Source organism: Papilio polytes, unplaced genomic scaffold (assembly GCF_000836215.1).
Source record: "Papilio polytes unplaced genomic scaffold, Ppol_1.0 DF823693.1, whole genome shotgun sequence".
In the NCBI taxonomy this organism is placed as follows: Eukaryota; Metazoa; Arthropoda; class Insecta; order Lepidoptera; family Papilionidae; genus Papilio; species Papilio polytes.
The window spans coordinates 242,983-265,667 of NW_013525511.1; the positions used below are offsets into that span (position 1 = coordinate 242,983).

At 34.1% G+C, this 22,685-nt stretch overlaps 2 protein-coding genes and 1 long non-coding RNA gene across 4 annotated transcripts in view; 1 reads left to right on the forward strand and 2 right to left on the reverse strand.

Moving 5' to 3' along the window:
- The first annotated feature begins 1,195 nt into the window (after positions 1-1,195).
- LOC106103912 lies at positions 1,196-3,250 on the forward strand. Its single transcript, XR_001225642.1, has 3 exons — positions 1,196-1,492; positions 2,045-2,122; positions 2,289-3,250. It is a non-coding gene; the product is annotated as an uncharacterized LOC106103912 (long non-coding RNA).
- A 4,219-nt stretch (positions 3,251-7,469) lies between these two features.
- LOC106103927 (metal transporter CNNM4-like) overlaps positions 7,470-22,685 on the reverse strand; it is a 28,050-nt gene continuing 12,834 nt past the window's right edge. The window contains exons 5-15 of one of the 2 annotated variants that reach the window (XM_013283843.1): positions 22,282-22,398; positions 18,340-18,511; positions 17,902-18,093; positions 17,330-17,476; positions 16,815-16,955; positions 15,291-15,430; positions 14,681-14,807; positions 13,882-14,011; positions 13,157-13,253; positions 9,475-9,537; positions 7,470-8,516 (exon numbers count right to left, since the gene is read on the reverse strand). In XM_013283843.1, the coding sequence (XP_013139297.1) occupies positions 8,400-8,516; positions 9,475-9,537; positions 13,157-13,253; positions 13,882-14,011; positions 14,681-14,807; positions 15,291-15,430; positions 16,815-16,955; positions 17,330-17,476; positions 17,902-18,093; positions 18,340-18,511; positions 22,282-22,398 (1,443 nt within the window). In that variant the 3' untranslated portion in view covers positions 7,470-8,399. Of the gene's footprint in view, positions 8,517-9,474; positions 9,538-12,170; positions 12,318-13,156; positions 13,254-13,881; positions 14,012-14,680; positions 14,808-15,290; positions 15,431-16,814; positions 16,956-17,329; positions 17,477-17,901; positions 18,094-18,339; positions 18,512-22,281; positions 22,399-22,685 lie in introns of those variants that run through there. The other variant, XM_013283844.1, reaches the window with a different exon arrangement.
- On the reverse strand, positions 10,480-11,860 carry LOC106103928. The gene is made up of 2 exons (XM_013283845.1): positions 11,458-11,860; positions 10,480-10,860 (listed from the first exon to the last, which is right to left on the reverse strand). Exons 1-2 carry the CDS (start codon positions 11,756-11,758, stop codon positions 10,496-10,498), a joined length of 666 nt encoding a protein of 221 aa, XP_013139299.1. The 5' UTR covers positions 11,759-11,860; the 3' UTR covers positions 10,480-10,495.

Here is a 22,685-nt window from a genome sequence, read left to right on the forward strand (position 1 = left end):
CCCCGCCACTTTTCCTCTACACTTAAAATAATATTCTGCACAGATGTTCCGAGCAGACAAGATATTTGAAATGAACCATAGATTTTAACGGTCGAAATGTTCGATTTTAACAAATTTGTCTTATACCTTTTTGCCCAATTATTTTTTTAAAAAACAAGTTCTTTAAATTAAATATAATTTTTATAAATTCATTAAATTCTTTACACTTTTCGCATGTTCGACCGTCACCTTATGCTTTTGACTTTTTGTTAAAAAAAACATGCTACTGGTATACGATGTTATTTTTTTAATAGTTATAATATTAGTAAATAAAGCACTTCCTATTTGTTTGTTTATTTCCGAACGATTAATCACGTTTGTCTTTGATTTATGTAGTTTTTTAATCTATGTAATGCTGCTTTTTCCCGCGCTAAACAGCTTATTGAATTTTAGTTTTTAGTAGTGTTTCACATAATTTGGTTTTGTAACGAAGTAAAATAAAATAAATTATTCTAGTGGTATGAATACGTACCTTATTGAAATGTGATACAGAAATAGGCATAGATTTAAAAAATGTGTATACCAAGAAAGTGTATTTTAAAATAAAATTATTTTTATTACATTTATTCATAAGTACCAATTATATTTAATTAACACTTTTTTTATCGCATTAAAATATCTAAAAAGTAAGGTTAGGTTAGAAAACATTTCAGTATCTAAATACGTGATTTTTTTGTCTAAAAATCGCTTTGTATTAAAATTTTGTAGTTATTTTCGTAGTTAAGCACTTTTAATTTGTAATATGTTATAAGAGCACTGTTAATTTAATTTTGAGTAAAATAAATCTTTTTTAAGTTTGTTCTAGCGTTTCATTTTTATTTTTTTGCACCAATTTATTAGATTGAACGCATGAAATACGAACGAGGTAAGTTTTTATTTTATTACAATTAACCACTGTCTTAAAGTAAATCTTGATTTGCTAGAGTTTGTAGATTAAATTGCTGAATGGATCTCTATGGAAATTGGCATAGATGTAGAGGATAGTTTGGAAGAACACATCGACTTTTAGTTCTCCTAATTACACTTGAAGAGTTACAGACGTAAAGCTAATTTTAAATAAAACACAACTATATTTTAGTTATCCATAAAACCATTTAGCGCAAACAGCGCCATTGAGGAATTTCAACGGCCCTTTTTAGACCATACCTGAAGGGATCAGCGTTAGACTGAAAATCACATGTGTGCCGCCATTTTTTGTCTATCGCCCTGGGCCGCGCTCTACAAACGTCATTACTGATGATTGTTTTAATAAGGGTGGATAAGTTTAAGGCATGTTTCTGGTCATCCGTCAAGAAATTATCGTATTAACTGGTTGGTAATGCCGGTAAGGGGTTGATACAGATGCAGAGCAGCCTCGCGCAGGGCATGTTCCTGGCGGGTGGTCGGGGGGCGTACGCGGGCGCGGCGCTGCAGGGACCTCTTGCGTATCTGGAGAAGACCGCTACCAATATAGGTATTTTAGGATCTATCATCGACCTTACTTCCGGTGTATTAAACATGGGTATTGTAGAAAAAGTAATAGATACGGTTGTTGTATTGACTTTTATTATAATGCGTGGTTCACACTTGGCCAGTACAGTTGGTCGTAGCGCTCTGATTGCACCGTCAGTGCAGAGAGTGAACGCTAACAGACGCCAATGAGCGTCGCTTGACGTTGCAACTGTCCAACTGTACTGGCCAAGTGTGAACCGGACATAAAAGTCATTGGAGAAAAGTTTGCATTTCCGACAAGTATAGTTACAACATCTCTTGCTTAACTACCGCACAAGTGTTTAGTCGTGTTTTGATTCCAATCAGTTTATATGGAGGTGTACACTACTCGATGTTTAGTTGTGCAACTAAACAGTTGCTTCGAAACAATCGACAATCACACAACAGTTGTGAGATAGTTTAGAAGGGGTAAAGTTTAAATTATTAGAGAATTCACGTCATATATGATGATCGCTTTTCTTGTTTGCTTTTGTTCTATTCAATGAATGATGCATTTGGTTTTGTACGTTTACAGACATGGTGGGTTTGGGCGACGGGCGAAGGTGACGCGGCCGCGGGCGGGGCAGGGGCCGCGGTCGGGGCAGAGGCCGAGGTATGAATAGATTTCGATTAATTTTATATAAAATTGCTCTTGGTCTTGGCCTTGGTCTAAAAAATACCCTTTAAGTTAAATAAAACACTAGAAATAAAGTCACATTTTATTAAGATACAATGTGGTTACAATATGAACGTTTTAAAATATAGTTTTTTGTTCAAAGGTCGTGGCGCGTCCCCTGAGTACGGGGGCAGCATGACGCCCCCATAGCGGCAACCTCTCCCGGCGACAGCGCGCGCGTCATACGACCCCTCAGACCAGCTGGACTACTCGCAGTATTTTCTAGAATTAGACCAGAGTCTGCAGTACCAAAGGGCACATAGTACTGACCCATGCGAGTGCGATCTAGGAATAGCCAGTACTAGTACAAGTACTGGAACGCACGGCTGCTCGTCACAGTGGAGATAAAATTGCAACCAGAGACAATTGTGTAGTTTTTAAATTTTAATCTTTATCCAGTTTGTGGTTCGGTGTTTATGTGTAGTGTTGACAGATTTGTAGTGTTTTGACAGCTGTCAAATAACATTAAAATCATTATTGTAAGGAAATTTCTACCTTTTATGTAAAGTTATGAGGCTATTTTAAAATGATGGAAATTTTATATTCGTACTATTTTACTATTCGATATTATAATTTTAAAAAGCATGTAAAAATTACCACACGTATAGATTGTAAATTCAGGTCACAACCCGACACCGCGAAGCTTCGCCTCAACATTTCTGATTGAGCGGAATAAAGATATGAAGTTACACTGACTTCTATAAAAAGATAGGCTATAAACTGTGGCCTATCTATTTTTCTTTATCCTACACAATCAGCGACGTAGAGTTGCGATCGCGAGTTGGGGCGAGAATGGCGTACGTTCACACTTGGCCAGTACAGTTGGAAAATAGCGCTCAGTAACTCACTGGCATAGTGTGAATACTAACTTAGCTTAGCTTTTTTGGACAGTTCAGCTGTTCCACCGCGACTGGCGTAGTGTCAGTTAAATAATTATTAATGAATAGGAAAGAACTAAACTTATAATTTAGGAATTTAACTTTCATATTTGACGTAAGCATACGCACCATTAAATAATTACGTAGTTGCAAATTAAAAATGGCTTTATTTGCTATTGAATATATTCCGATTTCTAGTCATAAATAGTAATTTTTCTAATAAAAAATTTCTAACGTAATACTTATATTGAATGTAGCATTTTATTCTATACATTTTCAGCACGAATTTCACTACTTTTAAATTATAACCTATACTAAAAATTATGCAGTTTTTACATTCGAATTGAAAATACTAGGTTATTAAACAAAACTGTGTAATCCTTATCAATTGTTAGCGTTTGTAGTATTCATTGTAGAAAGTTTAAAATAAATTAAAACATAGCTTTATGGAGTTTTATTACCGACCTTACTTTGAACTAATTTTCTTATTTGCTAAAACCAAGGGATTTTAATACATAACGTGCGGGGAATATTTGCGCTGAAATACATGTTATATATATATTATATGTTATATCGTAAAATATTTAGAAATAAAACTATTTTTAACGTAGACATGTGTATTGGTAAAATATGTACAGAAAAAGTCTAGAAAAAAGTGATGACGTCGACAACGTGTTCTAATTTTAAATAATTTAATTTCTTCTTTTCTAATGGCTTGACTCTAAAAACGTGTAAAAACTCCTTGAACATCGGGTTTTGTTTTAATAAATCGCGGGGATATTTCGTTTACCGGATATATCGCAGTGAATCGAAAACGACTATATTATTTACAAAGAATGTTTTAAATACGTATTTTATTAAAGCTTTTGGGGTTAACAGGTTTTTGTCAAACTGTAATTCGTAGACCTGTGGTGTCATTCGTTTCGCCCAACAACACTGGAACTGCCTAAGTCATGGGCTGGCAATGTCAATAAATATAGACGTCTACTTAAAAAAGTTTCAACCATTAAAAAGAAATTAATTGAAAATTGAATTAAAGGGTTCATGAATAAAACACATAATGCCAAGCGCACAACAATTTAATAATCAATAAAATAAAATAGGCGAATACACAATTATTCTTACATATCTAAATTATCGATTTCCATAAAAATAAACAACACAGATTAACTATCACACACAGATTATTTACGACGTCTATGGTTTTTGAAACGCGTTCAAAAATAAAATGCAATCAGTGCTACCAATATTAAACTTTAAAAATTACATTTAACGGTTGGTAGTTCTGAAATATTACGTTCTTTTATTATAACGTGGATTCTTTTCAATAAAAAACACATACAAACTAAACATATACATACATTATATTGACAAAAAGTATCATTTCATAGGAAATCTGATATTTACTGTATAATTAAGTCGTATTCCTTAACTGGGTCTTTAATATTTGTGACTTTATTATGAAAAAGGAAAAAAAAACTATAATTTATTGTCTTTGTACATTGTAAAAGATTAACACTAATCAGCTCATTACAATAGGCCGATTTATCACTAGTTATTATTAAAAAACAAAGTGTCTATGGTTTTCAAAAATGAGATTCCAATTTCAAACATCGTAATAAAAAATCACTATTTAAGGACTAGTATCGTTTTAAGTACGTATAAATTATATACCTAACTAAATTTACAAGTACTTTCGTTTGAGAATGAAACATATTAAAGCATTGTTTATGGTTTAAGTTAAATTGTAAAAGCACCTATAGTTTGTCTAAATAAGATAGATTAGTTTGATAAATGACGCATATGAAGTATCGAATTATTGTATGAAGTCAAATGCCGTACTTAGACAGGTATCGTAGTGACGAACAAACACGCAGCGAACAATTTGGAACTATCGATATTCGGTTTAAACAAAATTTATCGAACTGAAGTAAAATTATTATTTAATTATTAACTAATTTAGAGGACATTTCTAGTATTGATTATAATGTAGAGAATTTAGCGATAAGAGAAATAATAGCGAAATCCAATTCGATTACGTACGGCTATAGTAGTAATATATTTATTTGAGTAAACCATTACAAATAATGAGAGTTCATTATTTGTAATGGTTCAGCAGGTCATTATTAATTTAAGAAAGCGGTGTTTTTTTAATTCAGTCATAACTATGAATCTATCGATTCCAACTTCTATAAGAATAAAAATCGAAAATCGACAAGATTCATGATTTTACACAACCCATCCCTACTAAATTGTCAAATTCATTGTCAAACTAATCTATCTTATTTAGACGAACTAAAAATATAACGCACAAAGAATATCCATCTATAGATATACAAACTATAGTTAGTGTGTCATACAAAACGTTCAGTTTGCATTTTACAAGTCTACTAAGAAAATTACCCCAAAAAACCCCCGGAGACCTTTTCGCCCCACTTTTGTGCTCCAGATTTGATATAGTTTATATATCTATGGATACAAATTGTAACATAGCAAAGCAAGACACAATTCTTGGTACAAACCAGTATGACAGTTGTAAACTGGCATCGATTGTTTTCAACTACAGTTAGGGTTTACAGCATGCCAGTTGTATTCCCGCGCTGAAATTAAACGCTACTATCCAACTGGCTAAACCAAGCATAAAACACAATTAACTATGTAGATTAAATTATAAGATATTTAAAATATTAAACATAAAAAAATGGCGGGAAATATATAAATAGCGGGAAAAAAAATATTTGAAAATTTAAAACATATTAAAATAAATAATTTGAAGAAATTACGAATTCATCAGTTTCATAAACAATAAAATTATAATTAAAAATGGCAAGATTTTTTTAATGAACAATTCATTTTTAAATTTAATTAAAAGAATTTAAATAAATAAAAATAAAGCTAAGCTACATTTATTGTTATTTTATTTAAATATTCATATAAATTACGAAATTCAACAACAGAAACTTTTTTTAAATTAAATATCAGAATACAACCTTACTTTTAACGGTTTTAACCGATTTAGTAGATTTCTCATAGATTCTCCACTAAGGGGACTCTTTAGGGACCTATAAAGTTGTTATTAAGATAGAAATTGTATAAAATATTGACCGTTATATACAAATATTTAACCTATAGTGCAGGCTACACCTAAATAACAGTGCGTCTCTTTCTAACCCCTTGAGAGTGAAAGAGACAAACGTATTAAGTACGTATATGAGATGGGAATGACATTTAGTGCTGCCAACGAAATGAATGAATGAAACGATTTTATATATGATGTTATATTTAGTTTTTTTTTTTAATATTTAATTATAGAATAAATATATAGGTTATAGCAATATTGGTTATATACGAAAGTAGTAATTTTTTTTAAAATCGTTAAACATAGATTATAAATTTTTTTAAAAGCATTTTTTCATTATTTTTCCTTGATAATTAAAAAAAAAGTTACATGTGGTATAAATTGAAGGTATTAGAAATAGTAAACTAATTATTATTTGCCCATAAATTTAAAATAAATTTAATATATAAATACATTATTTGGAACTATAGATACATAATATTTATAGTTTGTCTAAACAAGATAGATTAGTTTGATAAATGACGCATATGAAGTATCGAATTCAATTTGTATGAAGGGAAATGCCATACTTAATAGACAGGTATCGTAGTGACGAAACAAACACGCAGCGAACAATTATGAACTATCGATATTCGGTTTAAATAATTATCGAACTCGACTAAAATTATTACTTTCTTATTTACTAATTTATAGGACAATTCTAGTATTGATTATAGTGTAGAGAATTTAGCGATGACAGAAATAATAACGAAATCCAATTCGATTACGTACGGCTGTAGTAGTAATAAACATTTATTTACTCTCATTATTTGTTATGGTCATTATTAATTTGAGAAAACAGTGTTTTTTTATTTCATAAGTTATGACTATAAGCCTATCGATTCCAACTTCTATAAGAATAAAAATCGAAAATCGATAAGATTCATGATTTTACACAACCCATCCCTACTAAATTTGAAATGAATTGTCAAACTAATCTAAATTATTTAGACACACTATAGTGTTCTAAAGTTTGAGGTAAAAGTACATATTACAAGCCATTTTGCATTATAAGTAACTAAGGGCCGTCCCACCAAATTGTACAGTGTCTGATAACAATCTGTCGGGTTAAAATTTGCAATGGCGGATTGTTCCCTTATACAGTGACGTCATTTCAAGCTATCTGAGGTTCTATAAGCCAGTGGGACAGGCCCTAAAGAAATTTACTCTAATAAATGGCGTCAGACTTTTTACCTTTTTGATAGATACCTATATTTATAGAATTAATATTTCAATAATACTGTAAGCTTCATCATCATCATCATGTCCCCAGTGAGGGGCTCGGAGCCTACCCTAAGGGTGACTAGGCCATAGTCAACACTGCACTGTGTTGACTTCACACATATCTTTGAATTTCTTCGCCGATTGCATCATGTTTCCTTCACAATAAGAACATCGGGTAAATTATGTACATATGAAAAATCGAAAATCATTAGTACGGCGGGATTCGAACTCAAGACCTGTAGATTACAAGTCAAGTGCTTAAACCACTGAGCCACCGACGCTCTTACTCTACCACTGAAAGTAAGCTTTACTGTAAGCTTATTTTCCTGTACCTTTCATTCGATACACGTATGCAAAATATCGGATTTTGTTACCTTATACCAGTAACGTCATAAGCTATCTGAGCCTCTATCAGCAAGTGGTGGGAGCCCTTGGTGTAATTTTTCAGAAACCTTTACTATGAAAGGCTTAACCACCATTAAAGTCGAATTCAATTGAAATAATTATGACGGAATTTACATAATAAATAAATCCATAGATAATAAATGATTATTTTTCTAGTGTATATATCTTTTCTTTTAAATTCGATAATGAGTACAGTTAGGAGATTTGGCGGTGTTAACAGTTACAATAGTTTGAACATTTTGAAACGAGACGGTACAAAAAATCAATTCAACGGACTTGCATAGTACACATTTGTACAATTGGGAAATCTGGCGGTGTTTCTTATTACCAACAATGGTTTAATTTTGAAACGAGACGGAACAAAAATCAATACAAGGCTTATATATGTATACCAAAAAAGTCCTTTAGTGAGACACATTTTTTTTATTATTATCCCTTCGTTTACACTCACTAATCTAATTAGATGAGAGTTTGTCTCGTAAAAAAGGGTAATTTTTTCTAAAACGAACACCGCGAAATTCCGTGATTGTACATTTTTATTACCAAATTTTTTTCGTGTATACGGTAATATTAAGTGGCAACACTGATCTTATTTGAGTAGTTTTTCTTGTTCGTCGGCCTTATCTCCACTCTTGTCTGGTGATGCGCGGGCAAATGATGACCTGGTTAGAGGGGACGCGGACACTGGCATCGGGTTTGGTGATACCTGGGGGTGACAAGATTCATATTTGTCTTGTTTTAGGGGTGGCCAAGGGTTATAAAGAAAAATGTACAAAAGCTTTGATTACAGTTGTATGGCCTTCAAATGAAAAATCTACGATTCTTGTTCTGTTCATAACATTATACATTATACTTACTTCATACCGCGTTTAGTGGCGTCCATAAATTACGTGAGGTGTTTAAGGGGGGAGGGGGTTGAGTCAAATCTCATTTAATCTTACGTCGGAGAGAGGGGGGTCTCGGCAAATATCACGCAATTTTTTTCTGATTAAAACAAAAAAAAAATATAATATTTTGGTCGATTTAATTCAGATTGTACATTTTGAAAAATCTCACGCGAGTGGGGATGGGGGAGGGGGTTGAATAAAATCTCGCGACATCTCACCTTAGAGGCAGAAATTAAAAAAAAACACCTTACGTAATTTGTGGAAGCCGCCTTATTATTTGACAGCGGTTGCACGCCTTTGACTAATCTATCGCACAACTGTTGTCCGATTGTCGATTGTTTCGTAGCCTTCAACTGTTTAGTTGCACAACTAAAAATCTACTAACCTCCATATAAGCTGATAGGAATCAAAGCGAGATAACAGTTGTGCGATAGTTTAGTCAACGGTGTGTATAGATATGATTGACATTGAAATGGTATGACTGTTCTTAATTTCAGTCGTTTTTTTTTTACTTAACATCCGGAGGCCTAATTTTAGTCTCTTTCCCTTTTCACCCTTTTCTTAAGAGGAAAGGATGAGAAGAGAAAGTGGATTTGACTGTGGAGGAGACGCATAAGAAGGGGAAATGTCCTCTTTATGTGCGTCTCGCACACTCTTCTCGGTCGCTTTCCATTTCCGGTGGATTCAGGTGGCCGCTTGCTCGTTTGCCACCTTATATTATAAAAAAATATGTATTGTATAAGAGTTCTTACAGTGTAAGCCTACATTAATATTTACCTGACGGGAAGGTGTCTTGTGTTCACCGCTGATACTGATGTCTTCATCAACGGATTGCAGGAGCTGAAAAATAAACATTATTCCAATGTAATAAAGTTCAAAATCATTTGTTAAACAATAGTCGAAGATACTACCCACCACAATTGAAACATTAAGGGCCTGTCCCACTGGCTGATAGAGGCTCAGATAGCTTAAATGACGTCACTGTCAGATAAGATAACAAACTCCGATATATCCATAACTTTTTTTACACGTTGCATTGTTATCTGACAGTTTACAATTTAGTAGGACAGGCCCTTAGGTTTAGAAAATGTATAGCAATATACTTAAATACTAAATTACTTTCTGTTTTGACGCTAGACTAGTAATTGTTTGTTAGGATTACTTGATATATACTGAAAAAATAAAATAACAACCTACTAAATAAGGTAGAACCTCGATAATTCAAACCTCGGTAACTTAAAAACCTCTATAACTTAAAAAAATAATATGTTCCCTTTCCATTAGAGCCCAAAACCTCTACAACATGGTAGTGCCCGCTTTAACATGTTAGCACTGCAGGGCACGCCCCCAGTAATACCACGACCACACAGAACACAGGCGTCAAATGGAAGCAATTCCTTGTTTCGTCTGATAAGTGTGGTGCCGGAGGCCTAATTTAAATCCCTTACTCTTTACCACCATTTTCTTATAAGAAGAGGTTAGGAAGAGGAAGTGGATTTGACGGTGGGGGAGATGCATAGGAAGGGGAAATATTCTCTTTATGTGCGTCTCCTCCGTCCTACAAGGGTAGGCAACGCATCTGCAATTGCGGATGTCTATGGGCAGCGGTCGCTTCGCCATTTTGGCGGTTTCAGGTGGCCGCTTGTTCGTTTGCCACCTTATGTTATAAATAAAAACATAGACCCTTGATAATTTAAAACCTCTATAACTTAAAATATTTTGGGTTTCCCTTGGACTTTAACTTATCGAGGTTCTAATGTAATTAAACAATATCTACGAAAATTGAATTAGCTCACGTTCAAGTTAAATCCTTTTTCTCTAAAATGCGTATAATTTTTGACAGCTGCGTCAAAACTAATTGTTCATTCTCCCGCCTTCTGTCATCTCTATCGTCTATCTTGTCTATATCATTCCGATTAGAATCGATTTTAATCGACGTCAAATCGATATTATTCGTTTTAATTATCGCTTCTTCAGTATCGATTGAATTGATTTTTTTCAGTTGTGAATCGGCTATCGATTTTGTCGATTGGCATCCGGTATCGATATCGGGAATCGATTTACTATCGATATTATCACTGCTCGATGATAGATTATGTATTATTAGTAGTGACGAATCTGTACGGAACGTGGTTCGTTTCTTTTTACAACTTTGGTTTGAGTCTGGGAACAGTTATATTTCCTGTGACTTCGAGATATACAATGAATATAAAATTTTACGATTCTTTTAAAATAATCTAACTAACATTATAAATGCGAAAGTTTAGATGGATATTAGAGTTTGTAATCTAAACGATCTGGATGAAATTTGGCAGTGACTTAGAGGATAGTCTGGAAGAACAAATAGGCTACTCATTTTTTTTAATTCCACACGGGCGAGGTCGCGGGCGAAAGCTAGTTAATTATTAACGAACAATTAAATACGAATTGGTATATATTACTTGTAAATATCAACGAAAATTATAGAAATTACTAACTGATTTACAGCCTAATCAAGTGGGCACTTCAAATGTTTTCTTTTCAAGTGTTCATATTCCCGATCAGACTATAAGTGCAATCTTACTAATATTATAAATGCGAAAATTTAGATGGATGGATGTTTGTTAGAGTTTGTACCCTAACCAGCTGAACGGATACGGCTGAAATTTTCCATACATGTAGAGCAGACTGTAAGAACACATACTTCTTAATACTACGCGGTCGGAGTCGCGGGCGAAAGCTAGTTCTAAATACATCTTTAATACCATTAAAATATCTTACAATTTTCACCAGTAACCGGTTTTATCCAGAAATTATTTTTCAAACACTCCGCACAGTTATTCGCGTCCAAATTGTTCGCCAAATCGTTGGACGAGCTGGTGACGTCATCGCGCGTATCCAAGAAATCCGCTACGGATTTAGTTAAAGTCCGCCAACATTCGGTTCTAGTGCTCGTGTTGGCCAACGATTGGGTTGTAAAGTTCGGCCAACGTTCCGATTGGTTCAAATGTTGGTTGGAACGGTTGTACGGTTTGTCGTTTACGTTGTCCAAGGAGACATATTTAGATTTAGGTATTTGCATTAATTCTATCGTATTCTTTGGATTCGACTGTAAATATATATAATTTAAATATATTGTCTCTTTCGTGTCTATGATTTATATGTCAACATCAAATATGACAGCTGTCAATACCGTAGCTGTCATATATTTTTAGTTTTTTACTGCACTGAATCTGTTTTGTCATTATTATTAAGGGACTACTTACGTTTTTTTTTAATTAAACGCGAACGGAGTCGCGGCCGTAAGCCAGTAAATCTATAATATAAACACTATGGAATACAACTACTAAAGTTTAGATGGATGGATGTTAGAGTTTGTAGCCTAAACGGCTGAACGGATTTGGATGAAATTTAGTATAGAAGTAGAGGATAGTCTGGAAGAACACATAGGCTACTCACTGGTTTTTTTAATTACACGCGAACGAAGTCGCGGGCGAAAGCTAGTATCTAATAATAATAAAAATCAAACAAAAATCGACCTTATTACTATTGAAATTAGTTCCAATATCTTTAAACATTTCAAGGCTACGAGAGCGCAGCAAGCGGCCTGTATGTATGGATGGGTTACCATTCCACGTTGCCTAAGAGATAAGGAATGTTTAACGATTAATATTAATTTAAGTGACACACTTAGTATGGTCACTAACCATCGAATTTTGTCTAATTTTACGAATATTTGTAAAATTTGATAAAACCCTTATGACGTTAGTAAAGCGATCGGACAGAAGGTATCGACTTATACTAATCTATACTATTATAATAAAGCGTAAACACACACTTCTTTGTTCCCTAAGATGTCAGCAATTACACCATATTTTTGAATAATTGTTTTTTCAATAAACAGCCCTACACTTACATCACGCTTTAGGCTTTATATTTTACGCGATTAAACTTAGGGAGTTAATATTTTGGATAAAAACCCTAATGTGGGAAAGAGACCATAAGTTGCTGCCAACATCAAGGAAGCAAGATTGCCAAAGATTGTCATGTCATGTCATTTTGACATTTGCTATTGACAATTTGACAAATGTAAACTATAAAATGAAATTTTCAGGATTTCATGCGGATGAAGCCGCACGGGAACAACTAGTCTATGTATAAATGTCTCATATGCGGTTACCATGGCAACCTTGCTTCCTTGATGTCTCCTAGTAGTTTTGTCCCTTTCTCGCTTACAGTTTTTACCAAATTATTTACCCCCTAAGTTTAATAACGTGAAAATATATAGCCTAAAGCGTGATGTAAGTGTAGGGCTTTTTATTAAAGAAAGAATTATTCAAAAATATGGTGTAATTGCTGACATCTTAGGGAACAAAGAAGTGTGTGTTTACGCTTTATTATAATAGTATAGAAGTATAGATTGGCTTTATAACCTATAGTACTATAGTAGGGTTACCCTTAATGACTATTGTGTGCTCACCTTATCGACTTCAGTATCGAATTGTTCATTAGTTGCACCCTTAGACAGCGCCCCTTTCTCCATAAGGGTAGCTCGCTTCGCCGCTAAGTATAGAGAACTGAAAATATATAAAAAAATAATTATTTTATTGATAATCTATATTAATATCATGAAAAGGAAAGATTTGTATTTCTGTATGTATTGAAATATTTCAAAAATACTGGGCTAATTAAAAAAAACTTTCACCAATGAAAAGCTACGTAATAATTTAGTAACATTTTATTTTTAGTATTGTTTAATTCCACGCAGACGAAGTCGGAAGGAACAGCTAGTATATTGATATATGTCCCATTAAAGTCCTTCAGGGGGTCGTGATCTAAAGATTTTTTTAAATACTGCATCTTACATACCTAATCACCCCCAAGGGGGTTGCGACTCTTTGAAGTTTTTTTTAATTACTGTGTATTGGCCTATTGTAGTCTTTACCACCCCCAAGGAGGTCGGAGATCACATTTTTATTAGAGGTTTCAAGACCGCGTGAAGTATTTTCAAATATGTAGGGGGTCTCAACTCATAGTTTGTCTCTAATTTCATTTCGCACTAGATTTATATACTAAGTGCACTAAGGGGTCTTAGAGACCCCTCGGAGACACAGTTTCAGATATTAATGTATTTCTGCAGTTTAAAATAATTTTCATACTAAGACCCCCTAGGGGGTCCCAATCCATAGTAAATTTAATACCTACCGTTTAACAGTAAGGTAGTAGAGTTCAGTGATTGCACGAACGGAGTAATCTGGTACAAAAGTGTGACGCAGCATGGAGTCCATATTAATGTTCTGTAGGGACCCCATAGCTGAGGGTGTTGGGGATTCCGCTGAAATACAAAGAGATTTTTATTTATCTAGACTTAGAGGTACGTTAGTTATGAGTGTACATGGATAGAGGTAGACATAGAAAGAGATGGATTGTATGAAAGGTGACATGAAGGAAGTGACAGATGACAGATGACAGAGTTATTTGGATGACAAAAACCCAGTATGTCACTATGGTAGTAAGATAAGGTAGGGAAATACTAATTTGTAGCACTCAGAGTAATTTAATTGAGATTAAACATGAAACTTGCACTTTTTTATTATTTAGATTTGTCAAATTCTCAATTGCAAATGTTACCATAATAACATTCTTTTTTTAATGTTGGCAGCGTGTAGTTTATGGTTCCTTTCCCACATTAAGGTTTTTTCTAATATATATAGCCTAAGTTTAACAATGTGAAAATATATAGCCTAAAGCTTGTCGTTAGTGTAGGGATTTTTATTAAAGAAAGAATTGTTCAAAAATATACTGTGATTGCTGACATCCTACGCCACAGAGTAGTGTGTTTACGCTTTATTATATTAGTATAGATTTGGAAGTATAGATTTAGACGATAATTTCGAAAGGTAATAATATAAATGCCAAAAGTTTAGATGGATGGACAAATCTACAAAATTAGCACAGATTTAGAATATTTAAAACAACACAAATATATCTTAAAAAGTCTTACCAACACCAATATTCTGTGTGAGTGCTTGCACACCGAAGTAAGTGAAAGGTCCCGCTTCGAATACGAGGTTTTCTCTGCCCACTGTCACCTCCACACGACCTTCCAGCACCAGCACGAAGTAATCCACCTGAATATGGGAGAACTATGACGTCACAAATCACAAGTACAGTAGGGGAATGTGACAGTGTTCTAACTAAAAATTACTTGAACGTTTTGTTCACATTGTGAGAATAACCAATAGGATGCAATTTTAAATGTATAAAAATAGTCGGTTAGTGGTAAATAGGTAATTAATGTTACCAATATTATAAATGCGAAAGTTTAGATGGATGTTTGTAAGAGTTTGTAGCCTAAACTGTCAAACGGTTCGAGAAAAATATTCGCATAGAAGTTTATGATAGGCTAATAACTTGTTTTTTCTAATTCCACGCAGACGGAGCAGCGGGCCAACGCTAGTTTTTTTAAACTCACTACCTTATTGGTAATTTAGAGGAGCTGGAGTTTGTATTATAAGGCAATTATTCTGTAAGTGGAGTACAGCGTATTTCCGCGATTGTACATTCTTGTCGTTGGAGGAAAAGAGATAGCTAGTGTTCGATTTATAACTTACCGGCTTCCCTTGCTGGAAGACATAAGTACATGCGTCTCGTTTGCTTTTATTCTTTACTTTAATATGTTGAATAACGTCTTGTTTTAGTAAACGACGTAATACAGTTTCTGATACTGTGTCAGGTCGGAATGCGTCCACACCTAGAAAAAATAAAAAAAATCACTATAATAATAATAATACTTTAAAATCAAGCCATTTTTCCCAGATATTTAACGGACAGACAAAAGATTGCACAAATATCTCGATTTTTCATACATTTTACATAGTCAAATTTGCAGAGGGCAAGAGGACAACTGTCCTGGGACTAGTGATGGTCAACTCGAGTTCGTAACTCGATTCGACTCGAGTTGAATTCTTTTTAACTCGAGTTCGAAAACCGAATGGAACCGACATGGAGCGAAGTTTGACCTCTGTGAAGTTAGCCCCCTCACTTCTTTACTTTTTTATGCATCGTTTAAAAATTGTTAGAGATGGTTTGAGAGAAAATAAAATCGTTTGAGAGTTCCTCCGTAAAAGCAATTTAAGTTTTTAACGTGAAGTTGGCCCCCACACTTCACTTTTTTTTTAATTTTTCTCATACAAATCGGCAGAGAATCGTTGAGAAAAAGACTGCTATATAATTTCAGTTTATTTGACAGTAAATTTTATTTTTATTTAAATTCAAGCCAAAAATACTTGAAAAACGATTCGATTTGAAACAATAACTTTTTTTTTGTTTCTTTATTTAGTAGATATAACTCTCCCAATACATTATAAATGAATAACATAAAAATAAAGAATTGAAACAGATAAAAATATAATTTGTCTATTCCAATTTTATGCCAAGCCGAGGGAATCATTTGGAAAAACTCAAAAAAACATTTACTTGTCCATCCAGTTAACTCGAGTTACGTAACTCGAGTTCAACCCAAGTTACGTGGATTTTAACTCGAGTTAACTCGAGTTACGTTTTTCCCGAGTTGGCACATCACTACCTGGGACATAGTGTTGGGAGACGCAGCGGTTAAGATTGTAACACATGTTGCAAACTACTGTCATCTCTTTCTAACTCGCTAGTATAACGAATGTGTGGTTGAGTAAGGTATACAGTTTGGTGCACTAGAATTGAAATGTAAGCGAGAGCGAGCTATTTTGTATTAATTTTTGTGCTCGTTATAACTATCCTTGTATATCCTTCTAGTGTACATGTGCGAGTAAGTAAAGTATACTGACTGGCGCTAAAACACTGAAATGAACGAGGCGTTGTAATGAGTTGGTTCTTGTGAGAATTATACCTATCTCTGTCTATTCTTAGTAGTGAACCATGTAGAGTAAGAAAGGTATACTGACTGGTGTTCAAGAAATAGAACGTAAGAATAAGTTGCTTTTGAGTTAGTGTTTGCAATAATACTTCTTTTTAGTTTAAGTTATATGTGAGCATTGAAATGAACGAGAGTGTGAGCTGTAATGAGTTAGTGCTTGTGAGAATTATACCTATCTCTGTCTATCGTGTTAGTGTGAGGTATGTGCGAGTGAGATACTGACTGGTGCTCAGGAACTGGAATGTAGCGAGTGTGAGCTGCGGAGAAATATGTATTCGTTGGTTCTCGTGTCTTTCCGCGAATGCTGCGAAGTCTTGCAGCTTGTTCTGTGGCCGGTTGCGACGTCGTTTCGTGCGGTTGTCCACTGAAAGGAAAAAATTAAGGAATTGGTCCCTCGAGCAGGAATTTTTATTATTATGAAATTTTGTAAAAATATGTACTACTAGTTTTAACCTGTGATATTAAGAGCACGCGCAGACCTTTAACTAAGCTATCGCACAACAGTTTTGTGATAATTTTGTCAAAGGTGGCCGCTCTAAATGTTTAGTTTGATTTGAACAAATCAGATTATCTTCTTCTAAATAGAATATTTAAGAATAAAAAAGGCTTGAATTATTCCTTGTTTCCATAGTATTCAATTGCAAAGGTTTTAAATACAAATAATGCTTTCCGATAGATGAAAGCCTTATTATCATCCAATTAGAAAAATGTATATGGTCCTTCAAGTCGGATACTCACTGAATACATCAGTTTCATCAACAATCTCAGCTTGGATCATCTCCTCAATCACATCTTCGAGGGTCACCAGACCTATTGTCTCATAGAACGGGTCACCTTCACCTTCATTGTTGATACGATGAACAAACGCCATATGTCCCTTGTGGCCTGCAACAATATAAACACTAATAGCTTTCGCCCGCGACTCCGTACGCGTGGAATCAGACACAAGTAAGTAGTCTATGTGCTTTTCCAGATTATTCTCTAAATCTATGGCAAATTTAATCGAGATCCATTCAGCAGTTTAGGCTACAAACTCTAACAAACATCAACCGGAGTTCAATTTTAAGTCCCTTTTCCTTCCCATTAACTTATACGGAAAGGATGGGAAGGAAAAGCGGATTTAATGGTGGAGACGCATAGGAAAGGGAAATATGCTCTCTATGTATGTCTCCTTCTTCGTCGATTAACGGTAGGCAACGCATTTGCAATTGCGGATGTTTATGGGCACCGGTCGCTTCGCTTTCTCGGCGAATTCAGGTGGCTGCTCGCTCGTTTGCCACATTATGATATAAAAATCATGGTTTACTCACCTTCTTTGAACTGCTTAAACATGACATCCAGGGTGACATCTTCAAAGACGAAGTTGCAAGGGTTCTGATAGTACTGGCAGAGGGTCTTCAGCGGCGTGTTGTCATCAGGGTCCACGAACGCCAGGTCTTTGATGAACAGCACCGTCACCACGTTGACTCTGCTACCCTCGTATACCGGAATACGAGAATAACCTGGTTAAAAACGCATTCCTATATACAACGCTCAAATCAAGAGTATATTGAGTAGACCATGAGTAGACTAAGTAGAAATAGAAATTATGGTAACCAAATAGTGTCATAATAAATACATTGTAACACTACTCAATATACTAATCGAGTAGACTATGAGTAGACTGAGTAGACCGTAAGTAGACTGAGTAGACCTTGAGTAGACTGAGTAGACCTTGAGTAGACTGAGTAAACCGTGAATAGACTAACCAGATTTAATGATCTCCGACATAGTTTCAAAGTCCAATATGGAAGTAATGGGCAGCATGAAAGCGTCTTCTAACTTCGTCATCACATCGGAGACTGTCTTCTTGCGAAGCTCGAGCGCACCAGAGATGATATTTACTTCATCCTTGTCGAGGTCGTTGACGTCCGTTGTTACCTTTGGAGGAAAGAATTTAGTTACGCGGTTGAATTTTTGGAAAAGAGGATGTAAGGGGTAATAGGACATGTATGAGCACAATTTTTTTTTCCAATAAATAATAGTAATGAAATTATATAAAAAGACTTTTAATTAAAGGTTACGTTTTTTCATATCTTTGTATATTTTTAATTAATAAGATTAGAACCACTTTTGCATACAATTTTAGTGTTCAATTCGCTCAGCCTTAATCTGTTTTAAATTGTTCTACTTTTCTACAACTGATTCAATTACAAAGAAAATAGAAAATATAATACATCTAAAACATTGAATTAACTCTCTAGTAGATTTTTATAGTAATTTCAAATTTTATTCACATTTAATAGTTCATCATCAACTTGCCCTTATCCCTTATGGGTCGGCACAGTATGTGCTGCTCTTCCATACATCTCTATCAGCCGTCATATCTGAATCCACTCCTATCTTAAGCATATCCTGTTTCACACAATCCATCCATACTTTCTTCGGTTTTCAATTTCCTTTGTAACCATCCACATCCCATTCTTAACACTTTCTGGTTTATGTCCCAACGTCTCATAACATGTCCATACCACGCTAACCTTTTGCTTCTTACTTTCTCCAACAATGGCTACTTTCAAACTTCCTCTAATGTACACATTCTTAACTTTATCCATTCTTATCATACACATCCATCTTAACATACGCATCTCAGCCAAATGCAATCTCCTTTCAACTTTCACATTTAATAGTTTAAAAAATGTCGTTATAAATAATAAATACATATATCTTTTGTACAACCTCTACCCCTTACACCCTAAAATTGTTACAACAATAAACTTTTTGTAATGCCAATTCGTCTCACGGATGCATACAAAGAATTTGGAATAAATAGGACATAGGGGTCAAACCCCTTACCGGCATCCCAGCATGCATTACATGTGGTTAAGAAATATATCCACTTACCATATGCTAACCATCCGTGTGAGACAGAGATAAATAATATTAATAAATATACGTACAAAAAATAATAAATTTTCAATCCAATCGAATTAATTATTTACATAAATATAAATAAATATTTTTTATCCTAGCTCGAAGGACCAAATTGAATCATTAGTATGAAAAAAACATTGTTTTGCATTTAGAAATACTGATAATGGCTGATATTTAAAAAAACTAATTCTACAGTAGTAAATCCCGCTTTAACATCTTCGCACGAATTGGCCGGCTCGCCCGGTGTAATAGCACGACCACACAGAAAACAGACGTGAAGTGGAAGCAATTTCGCGTTTCGTCTGATGAGTGTGGTACCGGAGGCCGAATATTAGTCCCTTTTCCTTTCCACCCTTTTCTTAAGAAGAAAGAATGGGAAGGAAAAGTGGTGTCAACGGAACGACGCATAGAAAGGGGAAATGTCCTCTTTATGTGCGTCTCCTCCTCCCATCAATTAAGGGTAGGCAACGCATCTGTAATTGCAGATGTCTATTGCCAATGGTCGCTTTCCATTTCGATGGATTCAGGTGGCTGCTTACTCTTTTGGTACTTTATGTTATAAAACAAAAGAAAAATATAATTGAATCGTATTTTTCGGCACAAAACATTTAAATAATAAAAGGGAAGGCTCTTGAAACATGACTCGGTTAGATAGCCAAAATTATCTCCAAATGGGGATGTTTCCTAATTTTTGGAATTGCTTTTATTATGTAGATAAACCATATCTAAACAAGAAAAAAAATTATAATAAAATCATATACGCAACATTTCATTACAAAAACACTTAACTAAAAACAACTTCTCGAAACACCGCGAAAACGCCCCATGACATGACGTCACTTCTTTGCTAACAAACCTCGCGTCGCGGTCTGTCAAAGTCATTCAAAGTGACCAGACGTAAATTGAATTAGCTATTCAAATAACTTTTACTATTTTTTTTTCGTCATAGTGATCGAAAAATTTGCTCGTAAAATATGTGGTAAATATAAAAACACTTAATAATGGAGTCCTCATAATATAACACACGCAAACTCAATTATTATAATCATTAAAAAAAATTATAACTACAAAATGCACTGACATTCACTGAAGCTGGTCACACTGCCATGTTTGCGAAGAAGTTACGTCACCGAGCTCTGATTGGTGTTTAAGATAGAGTAATGGAGGGTAAAAAATATTGCAGCCTTTTTTATTTATATTTCAATGGAGACAAACATTTAAGGTCTCCAAATGTTATTATAGGTTTTAAAATACTGTCCTTAAAAAATTAAACATAACTTTATTTGAATTTGTAACATTAGGAAACATCCCCATTGTGAAAAATCAATGTTACAGTAAAGGGTTAATATTAAAGATTTTTGCTAGTTAAAAAAAGAAAACTTCTATATCAGTATTTCATTGCAATACACAGGTGTTATTTTTGGCATCTAATAATTGTAGGGTGTCCATAATATCGACTGTAGAATTTCAAAATTGCATTGTGTACACTAAATATAGTTGTCTCTTTCTATTCAATTATAATTATACAAGTTTCAATAGAGTCGTAATGGTAGGTTTTAAAATAAATCCACTTTCAATCATTTTGATATAATATTATTCGATACAAGTCATAGATTGGTAAAAATATCTGACAAGGGCATAAGTTCAAGATCTTTTTTATACTGTAGCTGTCTTGTCAAGTCTTTTTAAGCCTACCTAATCGAGATAGCAGCGCCTTTTACTAGCTCATACATCCTTGTTTGAGTATAGATACAAAATTTATTGTTACAAGTAACAAAAAGTTGATGTCGTCTGTCGTTTTTGTATGATTTTGTATCGCAGTTAAGGGGCGCCGTAGAAATCTATCCCAGGGCGCTAGTAATGAATCTACGCGCAACATTTATGGTCACCACACATATTAAAATAATATACAATGAAATATCTTCTTGTCATCGGTCTTAGCTAGTCATTGCCAAAATTCCATACGCAACGTACGTATATCTACTCAAATTGAACATAGAGAATAGTGTTTTGGACCTACCAGATTGTTTTTTTTTATTTTTTTTTCATATGTATTTCAAAAGCCTACGTACAATGTTTCAATAACCAAGATTTGTTAACAATCCGCGCAGCTAGAACCACAGTATTATAGTTTGTCTAAATAAGATAGATTAGTTTGATAAATGACGCATATGAAGTATGGAATTATTGTATGAAGGCAAATGCCGTACTTAATAGACAGATATCGTAGTGACGAAACAAACACGCAGCGAACAATTGTGAACTATCGAAAGTCGATTTAAAAAAAACATCGAACTTAACTAAAAAATATTATTTGCTTATTTAATAATTTATAGGACAATTCTAGTATTGATTATAGTGTAGAGAATTTAACGATGACAGAAATAATAGCGAAATCCAATTCGATTACGTCCGACTGTAGTAGTAATAAATATTTATTTACTCTCATTATTTGTAATGGTTCTGCAGTTCATTGCTATTTTGAAAATAAGTGTTTTTTTTTTTTTTAATCATAAGTTATAACTATGAATCTATCGATTCCAACTTCTATAAAATAAAAATCGAAAATCGTTAATATTCATGCCTGATTTTACACAACCCATCCTTACTAAATTGTCACATGAATTATCATACTAATCTATCTTATTTAGACAAACTATAACACAGCTAAGATAAAATGAATTTTTATACTAAATTTTTATAGTTATTTTTTGTATAACTTTGCGAACAGAGTCACGGGCAACAGCACAACAAAAAAATCATTCAAAGTCTCTTACCTTGACAAGTTCTTTTAAGCGTTCTCGATTATAAACACTGCCTATCTCCTCGCCTAGGAAATAGTCTAAGAGCTTGCTGACTGGATACGCCATTGGTGCGGTTAGAGCCATCACCGCCTTAAAAAAATGTTGAAATATTTACCCTACACTATAAACTTTTATAATGCTTAAATACCCGAGCTTCATTAATATTACTTGCTAGCTTTCGTCCGCGACTCCGTCCGCGTATAAAAACTGATTAGCCTATGTGTTCTTTCAAGCCTAAGTATCTTCTACATCTGTACCAAATTTCATTGAAATCCGTACAGCCGTTTTAGGTAACAACTCTAACAAACATCAATCCATCTAAACCTTCGCATTTATAACATTAGTATGATTTATAAAATTGCTACAAGCCACGAACA

Excerpts from the sequence above, each read along its gene's own strand:
- LOC106103928 (XM_013283845.1), bottom strand. The coding sequence starts at position 11,758 with ATGCAAATACCTAAATCTAAATATGTCTCCTTGGACAACGTAAACGAC. Across the intron at positions 10,861-11,457 it reads ACCGGTTACTGGTGAAAATT|ACTCAAACCAAAGTTGTAAA; the intron begins GTAAGATATTTT and ends AACTGTTCCCAG.